Source organism: Peromyscus californicus, unplaced genomic scaffold (genome assembly GCF_007827085.1).
Source record: "Peromyscus californicus insignis strain IS unplaced genomic scaffold, ASM782708v3 Scaffold_13__1_contigs__length_99412109, whole genome shotgun sequence".
In the NCBI taxonomy this organism is placed as follows: domain Eukaryota; kingdom Metazoa; phylum Chordata; class Mammalia; order Rodentia; family Cricetidae; genus Peromyscus; species Peromyscus californicus.
In genome coordinates, this window is record NW_026294424.1 from 18,071,316 (window position 1) to 18,086,538 (window position 15,223).

Genomic DNA, 15,223 nt, shown 5'->3' on the forward strand with positions numbered 1-15,223 from the left:
GCCCCATCTATACCCTTATCCTGCTTTAGACTTCCTTGTAGCCTCTGTTGTTGCTTAATACTGAGATATGTGTTTATTTGCTTGCCTGTCTCTCTCACTATTATCTGAGCCAAATAAGAGCTGTCTCACTCCTTGAGGTGGAGATGGATGATATTTATCTACTCTCTGCTATATGCTTAATGCTCAAGAGCAAGGACTAGTGTTGTAGGTGCTCAATCACATTATTTGATGAATAGGAACCTTACATTAATTAAGAGCTATTGTTTATACTGCTTCCTGTAATAGCCAGGTGCCACTGTCACTAGTCAATACGTATGAATTTTTTCTAATAGCTCCTCCAGGGTAATGATTCTGTAAAATTTGTTTGCTTAATCCTATTTCTTAGCATCTAGAACTGTACCTGGCACACAGTCAGCTCTCAGCTCAATGGTGCCTCTCTCTTCAACTAGTAGACATTCATTTTACAGCATTGCACTTGGCAATAAGGTTGTATTCATATCTGCACACATATTCTGCATCTGTCTGCATGGAATATAGGCAGAAACATGTTACTCTACAGAGTGAAAATCAGTAATAAAAAGGTATACAAGGGACAGAGAGAGCAAGCTTCTTAGTGGCCTGCTGACTGTAGATTGGGTCAATCCATAACAAGTATAGAAACTCAAGAGTATATATTTAGCCCTGGCAATTGAAAACAGCACAACACTTTTATTATGTTTTACGTAAGTACCAGACTGCAACAGATTGGAAATTTCCAGAAAAGGTCTACTTAATCTTAATTGGAAGGAGGAAGAAGTGACTAATTATATTTGGATAGATCATGGCTCCTGGGGGAGGTGACTCTAGGTTGGGATTTAATAGTGGAATAGGTTTTGTAGGTGAATCTCTCAATTTTCTGTAAAGAAATGTGTGTAAATGCATGGCACAGAACCGTAAGCAGTGAGAAGAAGCTGTGGTGCAACTGTCTTTGGGAGGGAGGGTGTTGATGCAATAGGACTGATGAAGAAACCCCTTTGTTCTACCAAGGAATGTAGAACTACCTTTGTGGGTGAAGGCAATAGCAACACACACATGATCAGATGTGAGTTCATCTTTCCACTTCCCCGTAAACCTGTCTCTCTGTGTTCCCTTGTCTTCAGTTCATCCTGCAGTGGAGTGTATTACTACTGTACTTTTAGGCCCTCAGTGTTTATTTTCCCAACTAACCCAAAGAGCATAGCTTTGGCATCTGTGGAGTTTTCCAGCACTCTTGTTTTGTGTCATAGCTTCCAGTATTAGAAACCCTGGTCCTTCCTTGAGTCTGGGCACCTATTCCAGCACCTAGGCACAGCCCATGGCAGGCAGAGCCAGCCAGGCTCTACAAGGAGCTGAGTGCTGACATACTCATGTCAACAGCTCACATTCTCAGGTAGAAGTTGCTGGCTGCCTGTCTCTCTGCTCCTAAGAGAAAATTTGGCCTTTCCACTGGTCTGTGGTAAGAGGTTAGGTATGTAAACAGACAGGCAGAAGGAGCCAATCACAGAGGTTCATGACTTCTCCTGGGCCTCTTGGTTGAGTGAGCCAGAGTGCTGTTCTACTTCACTGCATGCCAGCTGGCCTCCTCAAACTGTGTTCTTTCATTCATTCAGAATGTATGCAGATCATCTACTACATGTACTGGGCACTTTGTGGGGACTGTGGCCCCAGCAGTGACACAAGCTGACATGGCCCTAGCCCTCCAGGAGGTGTCCTCTCAGACTCCCTTGGGTATAGAGCTTCATTTTGTACTTTAAACACCATCAAAGATGGCAATGTAAAGAGGTTTTAGAGCAGTGGTTCTCAACCCATGGGTCATGACTCCTTTGGGGTTGTATATCAGATATTCTGTGTATCAGATATTTATATTATGATTCATAACAGTAGCAAAATTACAGTTATGAAGTAGTAATAAAATAATGTTATGAATGGGGGTCATTATAACATGAGGAACTATATTAAAGGGTCACAGTATTAGGAAGATTGAGAACGAGTGATTTAGACTCTGCTAACTCTGTCTGATCCTAGCTAGCCATATGGCACAAGACCACACATGTGTTAACCACTGCTCCTGAGTTGGAACTAGTGTGATCTCCACAAGACAAATGAACATGTTGATAACAGAGCACTTAAGTAACCATAGACTCAGAAGACAGTGGTAGAGGGGCATTTGACCTTAGCGTCTATCCCGTGCACCATGTTCTGCTGTGCAGTGGCACAAGAAGCCTCTGTCACTAGTATGTTAGTGATACAACCCATAATTAAAAATTTAGTTCTTAGTTGTCTTTATGGTTCCATTCAGACTAGAATTTACTTTCACTTAGTCTATAGCACTTTAGTATTCAAGATTGGCTCAACCTTAAGGTTCCTCTTGGAAGAGGAAGCAGCTGTTAGGTATCATTCTCCACTACAGTGGGAGGGCTTTGTTTTGATTCTCAGGACAGGAGTGTTCATACTGCACCAGGAACTTACCCACACACTGCTCGCCTCGCTTCTGATACCCCGGAAGACACTGGCATGTGAAGGTGCCACGTAAGTTGATGCACACTTGGTCCACTCTACAGTTGTGGGTCCCTGTGGTGCATTCATCAATATCTGGGAAAGACATGCAATACAGAAAGAATTCCAGTTGTTTGTGAAGATATGGAGGCTCTCTTCATTTGCCACTTTATTTTTCTTAAATTGAATTTTTCTTTATTCTCTAAAAGCATTATAATATGTTATATTGGAGATATTTAAAATGAAAAATTATTTCAAATGCTTATAAAATAATTTCAGAACTACCAGTGTGTACACTTGAGATTTAAGAGGTCCTAATAATTCTCATGCCTATCTTAGCCATGTAGCTGCTTGAGGCTAAAGCTAAAGCCTTACTTTATCTTCTTCCTTTTATCTATCACCTATCGCTTTCCCAGTAGGCATGAATCCTTCCCCAAGGTAGTTTTATACTTTTATTAGACAGGGATATACCTATGAGAATAAACAACAGCTACTTGGAAGGCTGAGGCAGGAGGATCTCCAATTTATGTCTAGCCTGGGCTACAGAGGAAGTTCAAGGCCAGCCTTGGTAACTTAGACTCTGTCTCAAAACTGTAAGTAAAATGAGACTAGAATATAGCTCATTGGCAGAGCACTTTCTTTGTGTGTGGAATGCCTGAGGTTCGATCACCAGTAACATATGCATGTGTATATACTCACATGCAAAGAGAGAGAGAATTAAATTAGATTGCATGATTCCTACTTTTGCTGCAAATGCTTTTGAATTTGACAGAATTTCTTAAACCTTACTATTACATATTCTCTGTTGCTGTTTTTGGCATTTTTTTTCTTAAATGGTAAAATAACATGTATGCATAAAGTTTTCATTTCAAAACTCAAAATGAAAAGCATCAATTTGATCATATTCTTCTAGGAGAGATATGTTAGTGTAGGTTAAAATACATGGTTTCCTAAGACATTTTACTTCTGGGAAAAATTGCTACGTGTGTCTTCAGTAGGAGGCAAGTCACAGTTCTAGAAAAGAGGGGGATTTACTAAAGGAAGATAACTTAGAGAGTTTGTTACTGACCAAAGTGTGGTAGGAACTTGTGTGACCATTTACAGCTGCTTGGAGGTGGAATTCATTTTGCCTTGTCTATATCCTTCACAGTCATTCAAAAAATCGCATATCCATCAGGAAGTTAGGTTTAAGAGGGGAGGTGGCATAGTTTTGTTATTCTCTAACATCGGAAGACTAAGCTTTAATAAAATTATCACAAAATGTGTAATTTTTAGATGATTATTTCTACATGGAACCAAGATAGACTTGCTGGGGAGGGGATCATAGATCATCACTGTGGTAGACTCAGGGTGGTGAGCTGAAAATCAATGAAAAGAAATCAGTTCTCAGCAATGAGAATTAACTGTGCCTTCTGCTTTCTATCTAAAGCAGAGTAGCCTTTTGTATTATTTTGCTTTTGATTTTTCTGTGATTTCAAGGAGAATTGAATTGTTGCACTTAGGCTACAATGCCATAAAGTAAGCTGTTCATTTTATAAAGAGGGTCGTTCTGAGATAACCTCTCTACTTAGCTGGGTGTGGGAGCAATAAGAGATATTCTGTCCAGAAAAAGAGGGAAAGAGGATGAGGATATTTCTCGTGATGTACGGCTGCTCATTGAATAAAACCTAGTAAGGCTTTCTTTGAAACATAATTCTTGGAACCTGATTTTAAACATTAATGAGTTTTTTGTTGTTCTTGTTATTCTGAAATACATTAACACTATCACTGTGATGCTATTTTACAATCTCCTACAAAGCAACCTTTCTAGGTGAAAGGCCCTGGAGCAGCGACCCTACTGTGAAGTTATCTGCTCCCTTTCATACACTTGATGAAAACCTTTCTACTGGGGATTCCTTGGAGCTTTATGGCTCACTAATGCAGAAATGACAGCAGAATTCCTATTGTTTTATGTGAGGAACATCTGCCAACATTCACAGTGATAACAGCCCTGAGAGATAGCATCCTGGTAGATCCAACCGTGGCAAGTTCCCTCTGTCCATGCTGGCAGGAGATCAAGGACTTGCTGGCTTGGCACTGCTCAGGGAGGCTTTTCTTTTTGCAACCACCCTTTGCAAACCACCTCCACCCCAACACGTTTGTGGTGTCCTGCAAGTTCCTTCTTATTTTCCCATCATTTGTTTGGAAGTGTCTTTGAGAAATAGACTAACATTTCCACTGGGATCAATGTATCATGAAATAGGTTTTAAACCTACAAACCTGTAAGGTTTCTTTCTAAGAGTTTGCTCTAGTTAGCTTTTGAAAAGAATTATTTAATAAAAATATTTGGTGAGTTACAGTAATTTAATAAAAGCAAAGCCCCAAGTGCTACTACCGCCACTCCAACTACATTGTTTTCCTTTCTCTACTCAAAACAAAAAAGCTGCAATAGAACTTTATCTAGTGAGCATTAACTGGTGAATTAAACTTTCCTTTAATCTGGACTTACAAATGGTTAAAGCAGAACCTCTACAGCCAGGAGGCAGCTTCATCTGCATTCCTGTTTGTAGCTCTTCTAACCATAGTGTAGAGTATTTATTCTCCCCAGCCCTCACATTTAGCAGCTTATTTAATAGGCTGAATTTCTGTGGACTGTCTTCAATTATAGTGTCTATTTAAATGCCATAATGCTATTATTTTGAAGACCCCATTATTGTTTATTCACCCACACAAAGTCATGTCAAACCATTAAACATCTCTAAACTCTTTTGTGCGTCTTTTCTACTTGTCTGTTATTAGAAGGCTCAGTGTAGTATTATGTCAGTATGCCAGAGCAGCACAATCACTGCCTTTACAGGAACCTCTGTTGTTTGTGAGCAGAATTAACTTCCTACATCTGTTTGGGAGGCCATCTGCGTGGGCAAAACTTTGCTGTATTTAACAGGAAAATGACTCAGGTCAGCCATGTTTTCCTGAGAATCTAGGAACAAATTCTCTGGGGAAAAGAATTTTTGTTTTTGTTTTTAATTTTCTATCATTTGTCCTTGACAGTTAAGCTCACTCGGCCATGCCCCCCCCTTACTGTAGTGCATGGAATGAAATGGGTTTTTCAGTAAATGTTTACCCAATTAACGGATGAATGAATCATTACCTTGGTATTCAGGCTTTACAGAAAGTAGGACCAGTGCTTTAGACTATGGAAGTAAAATTCATAAGGCAGAGTAATAGGTAGGCCTGAGGAGCACAGCAGAATCAACAATTTGCTTCTGCATGGAAACAAAGTAAAGCATTTGAGTTCAGAGGACTCTCAGACCACATTGCCCAGAGTGAGCAGCAATGGAAGCTTTGCAGAGGAGGTGGTCCTGAGCTGCTGTGTGAACGCAATGAGACACAGGATCTGGTAGTGGAAAGAAGCTGTCTTTTTGAAGGCAGATCCTACCAGAAGGAGACTCAGTGACTTTTCCAAGAATGGCAGGGAGCTGGAGTTACCACAGCTGCAGGGGCTGTGTGTGAGGAACCCGGTGCTGGGTCCAGCAGAATATGCTCATAAAATGCTTGCTCAAGTCACTAGCAAAATTCAGAGACTTCAATGTGGGACTAGAGGTTTGTATTGAACACTATATCAAACAGCTATTAATGAAGCAGCCATGGGCTATTGTTAATATTACCAAGGAACAAAACAATAGAACATGCTTCCTAAAATTCCACAACACTTTTAATCATTCTGATATATTGAGAATAACTAAGGGCATTATTTATTGATTCCTTCATTTAAAAGAAAAGTGTCCACATCTCCCTCTTTGTGATTTATACTATTGTAGGTGTTCTGCTTCTTGACACTGACAACCTTAGTTGCTTTAGATAATCTAGTATAATCTTTGGTGAGCTCTCTAGCAGGTTCCCCAGTCAGTGGCACTGCGACTCTGACATTGTCTGCAGGCTAGCATAGGGATGGTGTCCATTCACTGGTGTCTGCTAGGCCCCTGCATAGGCCTTTGTTCTCTGGTTTTGGCTTCTTCTCTGTATTCTGACTCAGAGTTTCCAAATCCCTGACTCATGTTGCTCCTTCTCTCTTATGCAACATTTTAATCTCTGCAATGTTCTTTCCATAATTTGATAACTTACCACGACGTGGAGTCACTTCAGTGTGTTTCATGGGCAAGGGTGACATGCAATCTAAGAGCTCAGGAGTACCACTATGGCTCTCGGCTTTGTGTCGTTTTAGTTTAAGAAATGACTCCCAACTACTTTTGAGGAAGGCACTGCAGATTTGCTAGCAGTCAGCATGCTGAAAGGAGGAAGGGGGTTGAAGTGACTGATTCTGTTGCTGCCATGTGATCTAGAGCTGTGGTATCAGTGAACTTTTTCAGTAGGAGGGGTTGACTGAGGGTCTTAGGGATTTGGAGAGTTGTTTTTGTTTTTTTTTTTTTCAAAATCATCGTAGTTTTTTTTTTTTTTTTTTTTTTTTTTTTTTTTTTTTTTTTTTTTTTTAGAGCTGAGGGCATTGTTGTTCTACCTCTCTTATCTAATGGTGGCTGCTGGTAATTCCAATCCTGGTCATCCATTAATGCTGCTGATTAAAATCTACTTAGAGGAGAGTGTATACTATTTAATATAGCTTTATGTAGACATTTATTAAAATTCTAAAACAAATTGCCATAAAGTACATAAATGCTTTGCTATATGGAAAGATGTTATTAAGCAGTCAGATTTCTGAAGCCTCTGACCAGGGAACCTCAAGAAACAGACGATCCTGTTGTCTACAGTTAACAGGTAAGAAAGGAGGATGCTAGTTACATGTAGAGTCAGAACTTCCTGGTGTTACAAAAACCCTGAGGTTCAAATCCAAGGCTTCCCTTCTGCTCCTTCTGTGATTTAGTTCTTTACAGGCTTCTCTCCCATGACTGTGGGTAGCAAAGGTTGGCCTGCAGTCATGTGTATTTTATTTTTTTTCTCAGGATTAGAGGACTGCTAATCATGTCATACCTGGGTTCTTCCCTGTGTCTTCCTTTTGCTTAGAGTTAGATTTCTAGGTCTCTATGCTTTCTGTCTCCCTCCCCAGTCTTTAGCCACTTATCAACAATTTTTGTCAAAGACTTTCTAGTTCCCTGTTTGCTTCCTTTCCAGAGCTGGGATCAGATTTATCTGGCGAAATGCCCAGTTCCAGTTGGCTTTTCACCCTTCAGCTAGAATTCACCCAAACTAAGCAGTTCTGGTGGAGAAAAGAGATATTTACTAACAGAGCAGAACTGTCATCATCATGGCCAGCAGTAGATTTATAGTTCTAGATTCTTATCAGTTCTGGCAAAACATAAACAACAATTTGGTGTGCCTTCAGTGATAAATAAAAACATCATCAAAATCAGCTTTCAGCCCTCTTGGTGGTTTAATCTTTGTTTGAGAAGGTGACTAAATCAAGTGTCTTGGAAATCCTTGGCATTGTACCATGTTCTAATACAATCTTGCAATATGTTGTTCCCATGTGAAAAAACATGCCACATGTATCGGGGTTGCTTCTTCAACAATAAGGGTGAACCCTTGCTCATCTAGTTTCCCATGGAACAATAGATTTCAAATACAAGCTGATTAGATGGGATTCAGTGTACCATTCATACATGTGGGAAGAAAACCACCTGGTTCACGTGAATGCTTAACTTATCTGTATTATTCACAAAGTAGATGTGCCCATAAGTCACAGGCTGAAACAGAAGAACAGCAAGAAAACAAAGGCTCAAGAACTCAATCTTTAGTGCTCTTCATGCACCAGCAAAGGGCAGCTGATTGCACTCAGAGCATTAAAGTGACATTTTTTACAGATGAATATTTTGGTATTGGGGTATTTCCAGGCATCTGCGTGAATGTATCACACCCAGATGAACTCTTTCTTTTCTTTCTCAAACATAATAACTCACCAAGTATATTTGGGGAAGATGCCCTAGAATAGGAGAAACTGTGCCCAGTGACCCAACTGCAACCTTGGGTAGTATGACTGTATTTTGAAATATCAGTCTTTACTCTTGGGTGGCTGAGTACTAAGAATGAAAGCCCTTCTGTGTGACAATTCAAGTTTATTCTATAAGGTTGGTTATTATTTTTTCATATCCATTTAAAAAATGGAAAGTCTTGGGAATAATTATGATCCTACTGATGAAGGGATATATTTGTATCCAGTTGTGTTTTGCTGGCATGTTGGCACTGGCTGTTTCTTGGACCTCAAATCAAATTCTGGTGACTGATAAGCTGAATGGAGATCAACTCCACTTCCTGAGCCTACTGAGTCCTCCATGAGTAATGTGACTTGAGGTTTGGTCTCCTGCTTGGAGGCCTTACAGCTGGATTACTCAGTCTCCCCATCCCAAAGCAAACACATTCCTGGTTTTTTCCTTTAGGCAAATCATCACACAAGCCCCTGGCTATGGTGATGCCCATTATAACAAGCATGGCTTGGGGACCTCCTAATTATATGCGACCGATTGTATTCTTGTTCATTTGACATTAAGCAGATTTTGTATTAAATGGTGCGTGTAACTTGGCATCATTTCTCCAACAAAGTATGTCTTTGTGACTCTTGCTTTTGGAGCACGATACCTTACTGATTATGCTTTCCTGCCCACTTCATTAAATCATATGATATTTACACACAATGTTCCTTATACATTTTTCTGACTTCCAAATATAACAAGGAGATAAGATGAAGGTTAGGGATGCTAGACTAAAAAATGTTGCAATTACTTCTTTGTGTTTCTGTTATAGATTCTGAATTCTTCAGAATAAAGAGAAGTAGAGGATGGATATGTGGGTAAATTGAAGTGAATAATGACAATAGAAAACACAATAATTAGTTTTCAGAGGCATAAGATACTTAAAATTAAAATATACAGGAATGCACATGATTTATAAAATGTTAAAATAGATATGTAGAGAATTCTGGGGAGATGCTCAAGGGAGAAAGCTCTTGCCAGGAAAATGTGTGGACCAGAGGATCCCCTAAACCCATATAAAAGCGAGATGTAGCAGTGCACATCTGTCCCTTCTGTGACCATGGTGAAAGTGCACATCTGTCCCCTCAGGGTGACCATGGTGAGTGTGCACATCTGTCCTCTGAGTGTGACCATAGTGAGTGTGCACATCTGTCCTCTGAATATGACCATGGTGAGAGTGCACATCTGTCCCCTCAGTGTGACCATAGGAGAGTGCACATCTGTCTGACATTCACAGAGGTAAGCAATAAGAAACTCTCAAAACAAAATGGAAGGCAAGGACTGACAGCTAAAATTTTTCACACTTGGGTGGCAGGGGCTCCTGCATTTTCAGATATGAAAATTCACACATACGAACACAAACATGTACAAACATAAATGCATTCAAACACATACACACCACATGTATTTAAAATATTTTAAAATGTATGTGGATTGACAGAAGGATAAGTGGAGCTTAAATATTTTTACTCTATTTTCAGATCCTCAGGAAAGGTTAAAACTTCTAATTTATATTGGATAAGCCAGGATGCATGTTTGAGCAATCTTCAGGGGAAACATGAAGGAATAGTAATAACATGGAACTAGAAATCTGACTGAGGAGAAAACAGAATCATAGAAAATACTTTGTCAATTTAAAGAGAAGACAGAGGAAAGGAAGAAGGAGGAGGAGGAGGAGGAGGAGGAGGAGGAGGAGGAGGAGGAGGAGGAGGAGGAGGAGGAGGAAGTTGAAATGTGCAGGAGCTGTGAAGGCAGGTATCAGAATAGCTGTTCTGGGTTTTACACATATTAAGCATCATGACTAGAGTGGGCTAACTACATGCTGTCTCTACAAAAACAGAAATTGAGCAGGTGAATTGTTCAGCAATCAAAAAAATGCTTCCTATGAAAGTGGATGGAAGGAGCTCCATTTCTGGCATCCATGTCAAGGTGCGAGGGGAGAACTGATTTCACAATATTCACATCATATTTCTCACCTCACACAATTCAGTAATGATAATAACAATAATTTTTAAATAATCAGCTAATTAAAGAACATAAAAATACTGTTTCAAATAACATAATTTAACTCTAAATGTATGGATGCCAAAGGAAAAGAGATGAAAAAAATACTATACAAATATTAACCAGAAAAACTTTAGCATTGCAATTTTAATATTGGATAGAATTGACTTTAAGGGAAAAGTCATTAATGAGTAAATCAGAAATAGTACTAACAGCAAAAGTTTTAGGGAATATAGAAATTCTAAATTTAAAAGCATTTAATCACAAATGAAATAAAAGAAATGTAAAAATAACAAAGCACAATTATGGTAAGATTTTAGCACATTTCTCCCAGGAACTGAAAGAATCAACATTATTTAGAAATGAAGACAAAGTAAAAATAGCATGACTAAAAACGTTGAAAAATGCACACCATTGTATAGAATACATAGGTTTTTTTTTTATGTACTGAGAGAACATTAAAAGAAAATAGCCATGTACTGGCCATAGGACAAGTCTAAATAAATTTCAAAGAATTGCAATACAGAGATTATGTTTCCCAGTGGGTGTAGCTCAGTGGCTGAGCATTAACTGTTCTTTATGTTCTCCAACTACAATAGAGATGAAGCAGAAACAGAAATAAAAGGACAATGACAACAGCAATAAAACTAGAAAAGCTCTGGTTTGGGAAAAGAAGGCAGGCATTTCTAAGCATCCCATGGCCTAGAGAAGGTAGTAAAAGAGAAAAGGAAGAATACTGCAAGCTAAATGACATCCAAAGTTGTGGGAACAAATGGCCTACTCCATACTTTCTCCCATTGGTCTTGATTTTTTTCTCTGTGCTCAACCCAGAAGAGTCACAGGGGGCTCAGAGGGGACTTTAGCATCTTGAGAAGCTGTTAGAGACCAGTGGAAAATATCTTAACCATACCATTTCCAAAAGGCAGAACTAGAAGAAATGAGAAGAAATTCAAAGGAGCTAGAGTTTAACATTCAAGAAAAGATGTTACAGTTATTAGATGCCTTAATGTATGCAGAAGCAATGGGTTTTTCATCTCTGGGAATATGCACGCAGCGCACCATGGATCTCAGACAGATGGCAGGAATCTGCCTCCTTGTCTGTGTTTGACAAGGACAATAAGGTGCTACATGTAAATGTGGCAGTGGAAATGACTTTTTAATCTTGTGGGTAGATATCTTTGTACTGTACAATCAACTTTTCCTCTAAGCTTAACATACATACACACACACACACACACACACACATACACACACACACACACACACACACACACACACACACACACAGAAAAAAAAAAAACAAAGAAAAAACACTGCATTTATCCTAATAGTAATGTATAAGAATTCAACCTGATTAAGCATATTCTCTCATTTAGCACATCATGTGCACACACGTGTGTGTCTTTGGGTAGTTAGAAAGTTAACTTTTGTATTTATCCTGCAACACCTGACAAACTTGATGATAAAATACACGGAGGAACTTTCTTATCTCAAGGGCCTGTTTATTTCCCCCTTCTCTTTGAGCAGAAAAGCAGTTCACATGTCTTTGACTTCTTGCTCTCTTCCCAATACTAAAGCCCCTTTACTTTTTATCATGCCAAGGCATGAGATTACTCAGTGATCAAAGTATTAAATCTGAGCGACTATCAACTATCAATTTATATTTCACAAAGAACCATTCAACCATTACCATTCTTAAATTTCCAATAAACTGTATTGACATAGATTGTGGGATCCCTCCCTTCTTTGTATCAAAAGGCTGTGAATGTTGTGAAAGTTTGAGCAACTCATAACTATCAGTTGGAGAAGTGTAAAGGTGACGTGAGACAAGAGAAAATCCTGTTCAATAAAGCTGCTGGCCCTGCGGGAGTTCTGAGTCTGAAGATTTCTGCAAAACAACATATAAACATATAAATGGTCTTTGAACTTTTAAATAAACCTTGAGCTTTTTAATCTTATATTTCCTTGGTGGGAATGGTAACTTTTCCAGTATTATTATTCTCTGAGAACTCTTTCAATTCTGAAATAATGGTTTCTTTGATGAGTTCTTGGGTGCTGTTTTCAAAAGTGTCATTTCCCTTCTCAAATTTCATTTCCATGAAAAACTTGTCCTTGTTTTCTTGAGGTCAGGGTCTCAGGTCTCTGTTTCTTCTTCTCCCCTTTTAAATTTTTCATCAAACTTCTCCCTCCCCTTACTGGATTGGATCAAAGGGGAGTCTGCAAATGGACTCATCTTTCTGGCTAAGAGGGAAGAATTGTCACCAGAGGAGTTGGGAGTCCCTGATATTTAAAGGCACTGCTGTGTACCTGAGAAGTTCCTTGTTTGCCAGAGTTTCATGCATGCTTAGCAATGTAAACTGGAGAAAATCTCACAGGGAGACATGCACTGTATGATGTTTCTCAGTTGGAGAGACACAAAGACAGACAGAGCTGTGCCAGGCACGTGGTAGATGTGGTAAAGGTAGATGCTGAATAATCCAGTCTTCACAGGAATTTCTTGGCATGAGTAAATGCAGATGAAAAAGCCTGTGTGTTTTTGGCTCTCTTACATTATTTTAATGGTTGCTGAGTGTGACACATGTATGGAGTCGATCATATTCCACAATTATGGAAGAAAATGGAATATTTGAGCAATTCATATTGTTAATTTTAAAATTACCTTAGGATTATTTTCCCCTAGGAATGTAATTTTTATTTATGGAAACTTTTAAATGAAAGCTGTTGGCTTCAGGTACATATGTGGTTAATGTAGATGATGATAAGGCTGCTAGAAAGGTGTAAGGATGTCCCCTGTCAGTGACTGTCAGTCACTGAGGAATTAAGCTGTTCTCTCCCTGCTAGTATTTTAAGTCCTGAATTCTTTTATTTGAGATGGTATCTTTATTACAAATATAACAAAAATGCTATGTATAACTTATTATACCATGAACCAAGTTCAAAGGCACAACAGACTTGTTTAAAAAGTTTTAGAATCGCAGAATAACTTCTTCCTATGGAGCTCCTTTTCTGAACTATGATTGAGACAGAAGAGTGAGTAAGATCATGGGTATTCTTTTCCTTTGTGTGAGTGTGTATGTGTGTTATGTGTGTGTGTTGTATGTATGTATACATGTTCATATAGGTAGGTGTGTACATCTGTGTATGTAGGTGTGCTTGCCTATGCCAGAAGTCAATGTTTTATCTCCTCTGTCTCCACCTTATTTTTTGAGACATGGTCTCTCACTGAACCTGGAGCTCTGCTTTTCAGCTGGAGTGGCTGGCCAGAGAGTCCTGGGGATACGCTTCCCCTTCTACAAAGTGTTGGGATACAGTGCTGCTGCTCCTGGCTCTTGTCTGAGTGCTTAGGATCCAAACTCAGATGCCCACACTCCTCCAGCACACACTCTCTTCACTGTGTTTTCTTCCCAGAACAAGGTCACGGTTTTATAATTACAGGCCTCAACTCTAAACAGAACTACAGTTTCATTTTGTGTCCTAGGAAATTTATTTGACCTTTCCAAGTCAAGTATCTATCAAGTAGAGATAGTACCAATTGCATAATGTTATTGTGGTGATTAATTGAAATAATACAGTAAAAAATAATACTGGTTCATAGTGAGTGCTCAATAAATTGCATAGTATGAAAAGGCTCAAAGTTGACAGTGGATCAAATTAATATTTCTGTTGGATACAGATTAAAGGAAATAAGAAAACTGCAAATATTATGATTCATCATAATTTTCTTATTGATTTGCATATAATTAGACACCCTGTCATTTCTTTGCTTATTCATGGTTGACTATGGCCTACCGTAGCTGCAGCCTGATCAGGAGGATCATCAACACTGCGTGACCTTCCCTGCTTTTGATGTATTCCAGATGAATGGATACAAGAACAGGAAAAGCCAAACTTCCTTATATTTATTTTTCATTGAGGAAATTAGAACCTTCAAACAAAAAGGAGTCTGGCAAAATAAAATAGATCTAGCATTTTTCATATTTTATAATGTTTTGTGATGGGAAAGCACTACTCATGCAGTGCCCCTTCATGGCAAGGAGGTATTAGTGTTTATAAAGAGGACTTAGCAGACAGTACCAACCAGAGCTCCAATTAGTACTGAAATATAAAAATAAATAGAAGGTACTATTACGTAAGTTCTAGCTATTAAAAAGATATGAAAATGGACATTTTAGTGGCAACTTTTGTTTATTTAATTATGTTAAGGGCTTTATAGTGACTGTCAAGTCAATGATGAAATTATAACTCAGAACTAGAGAAGAAATGGAGACACATCCCAATATCACCAAAATATCTACACATGAAAGCAGGACCAGGATCTTGCATGTTTTTCCTAAGGATATGGCTGAGAGTTAAACTGAAATGAATGGGTTAGATTTACAGGGTATCTTGCTGTGGGATGGTCTGTATGTCAAATTGCTCTGATTGGTCAATAAATAAAACACTGATTGGCCAGTGGCAAGGTAGGAAGTATAGGAGGGACTAACAGAGAGGAGAAAGGAGAGAACAGGAAGGCGGAGGGAGACACTGCCAGCCACCACGATGACAAACAGCATGTGAAGATGCCGGTAAGCCATGAGCCACGTGGCAAGGTATAGATTTGTAGAAATGGAGTCATTTAAGCTGTAAGAACAGTTAGCAAGAAGCCTGCCATGGCCATACAGTTTGTAACCAATATAAGTCTCTGTGTTTACTTGGTTGGGTCTGAGCGGCTGTGGGACTGGCGGGTGAGAGAGATTTGTCCTGAC

The 15,223-nt window shown here is 39.0% G+C and overlaps 1 protein-coding gene across 6 annotated transcripts in view; it reads right to left on the reverse strand.

Moving 5' to 3' along the window:
* Window positions 1-15,223, reverse strand: part of Efemp1 (EGF containing fibulin extracellular matrix protein 1) — a 65,513-nt gene that overhangs the window by 15,080 nt on the left and 35,210 nt on the right. For 5 of the 6 annotated variants that reach the window (XM_052734623.1, XM_052734621.1, XM_052734618.1 and 2 more), the window contains exon 5: window positions 2,488-2,610. The exons of the other annotated variant lie outside the window; for it this stretch is intronic. In XM_052734623.1, coding sequence (XP_052590583.1) covers window positions 2,488-2,610 — 123 coding nt within the window. The remainder of the gene's footprint in view (window positions 1-2,487; window positions 2,611-15,223) is intronic. 6 annotated transcript variants of the gene reach the window in all.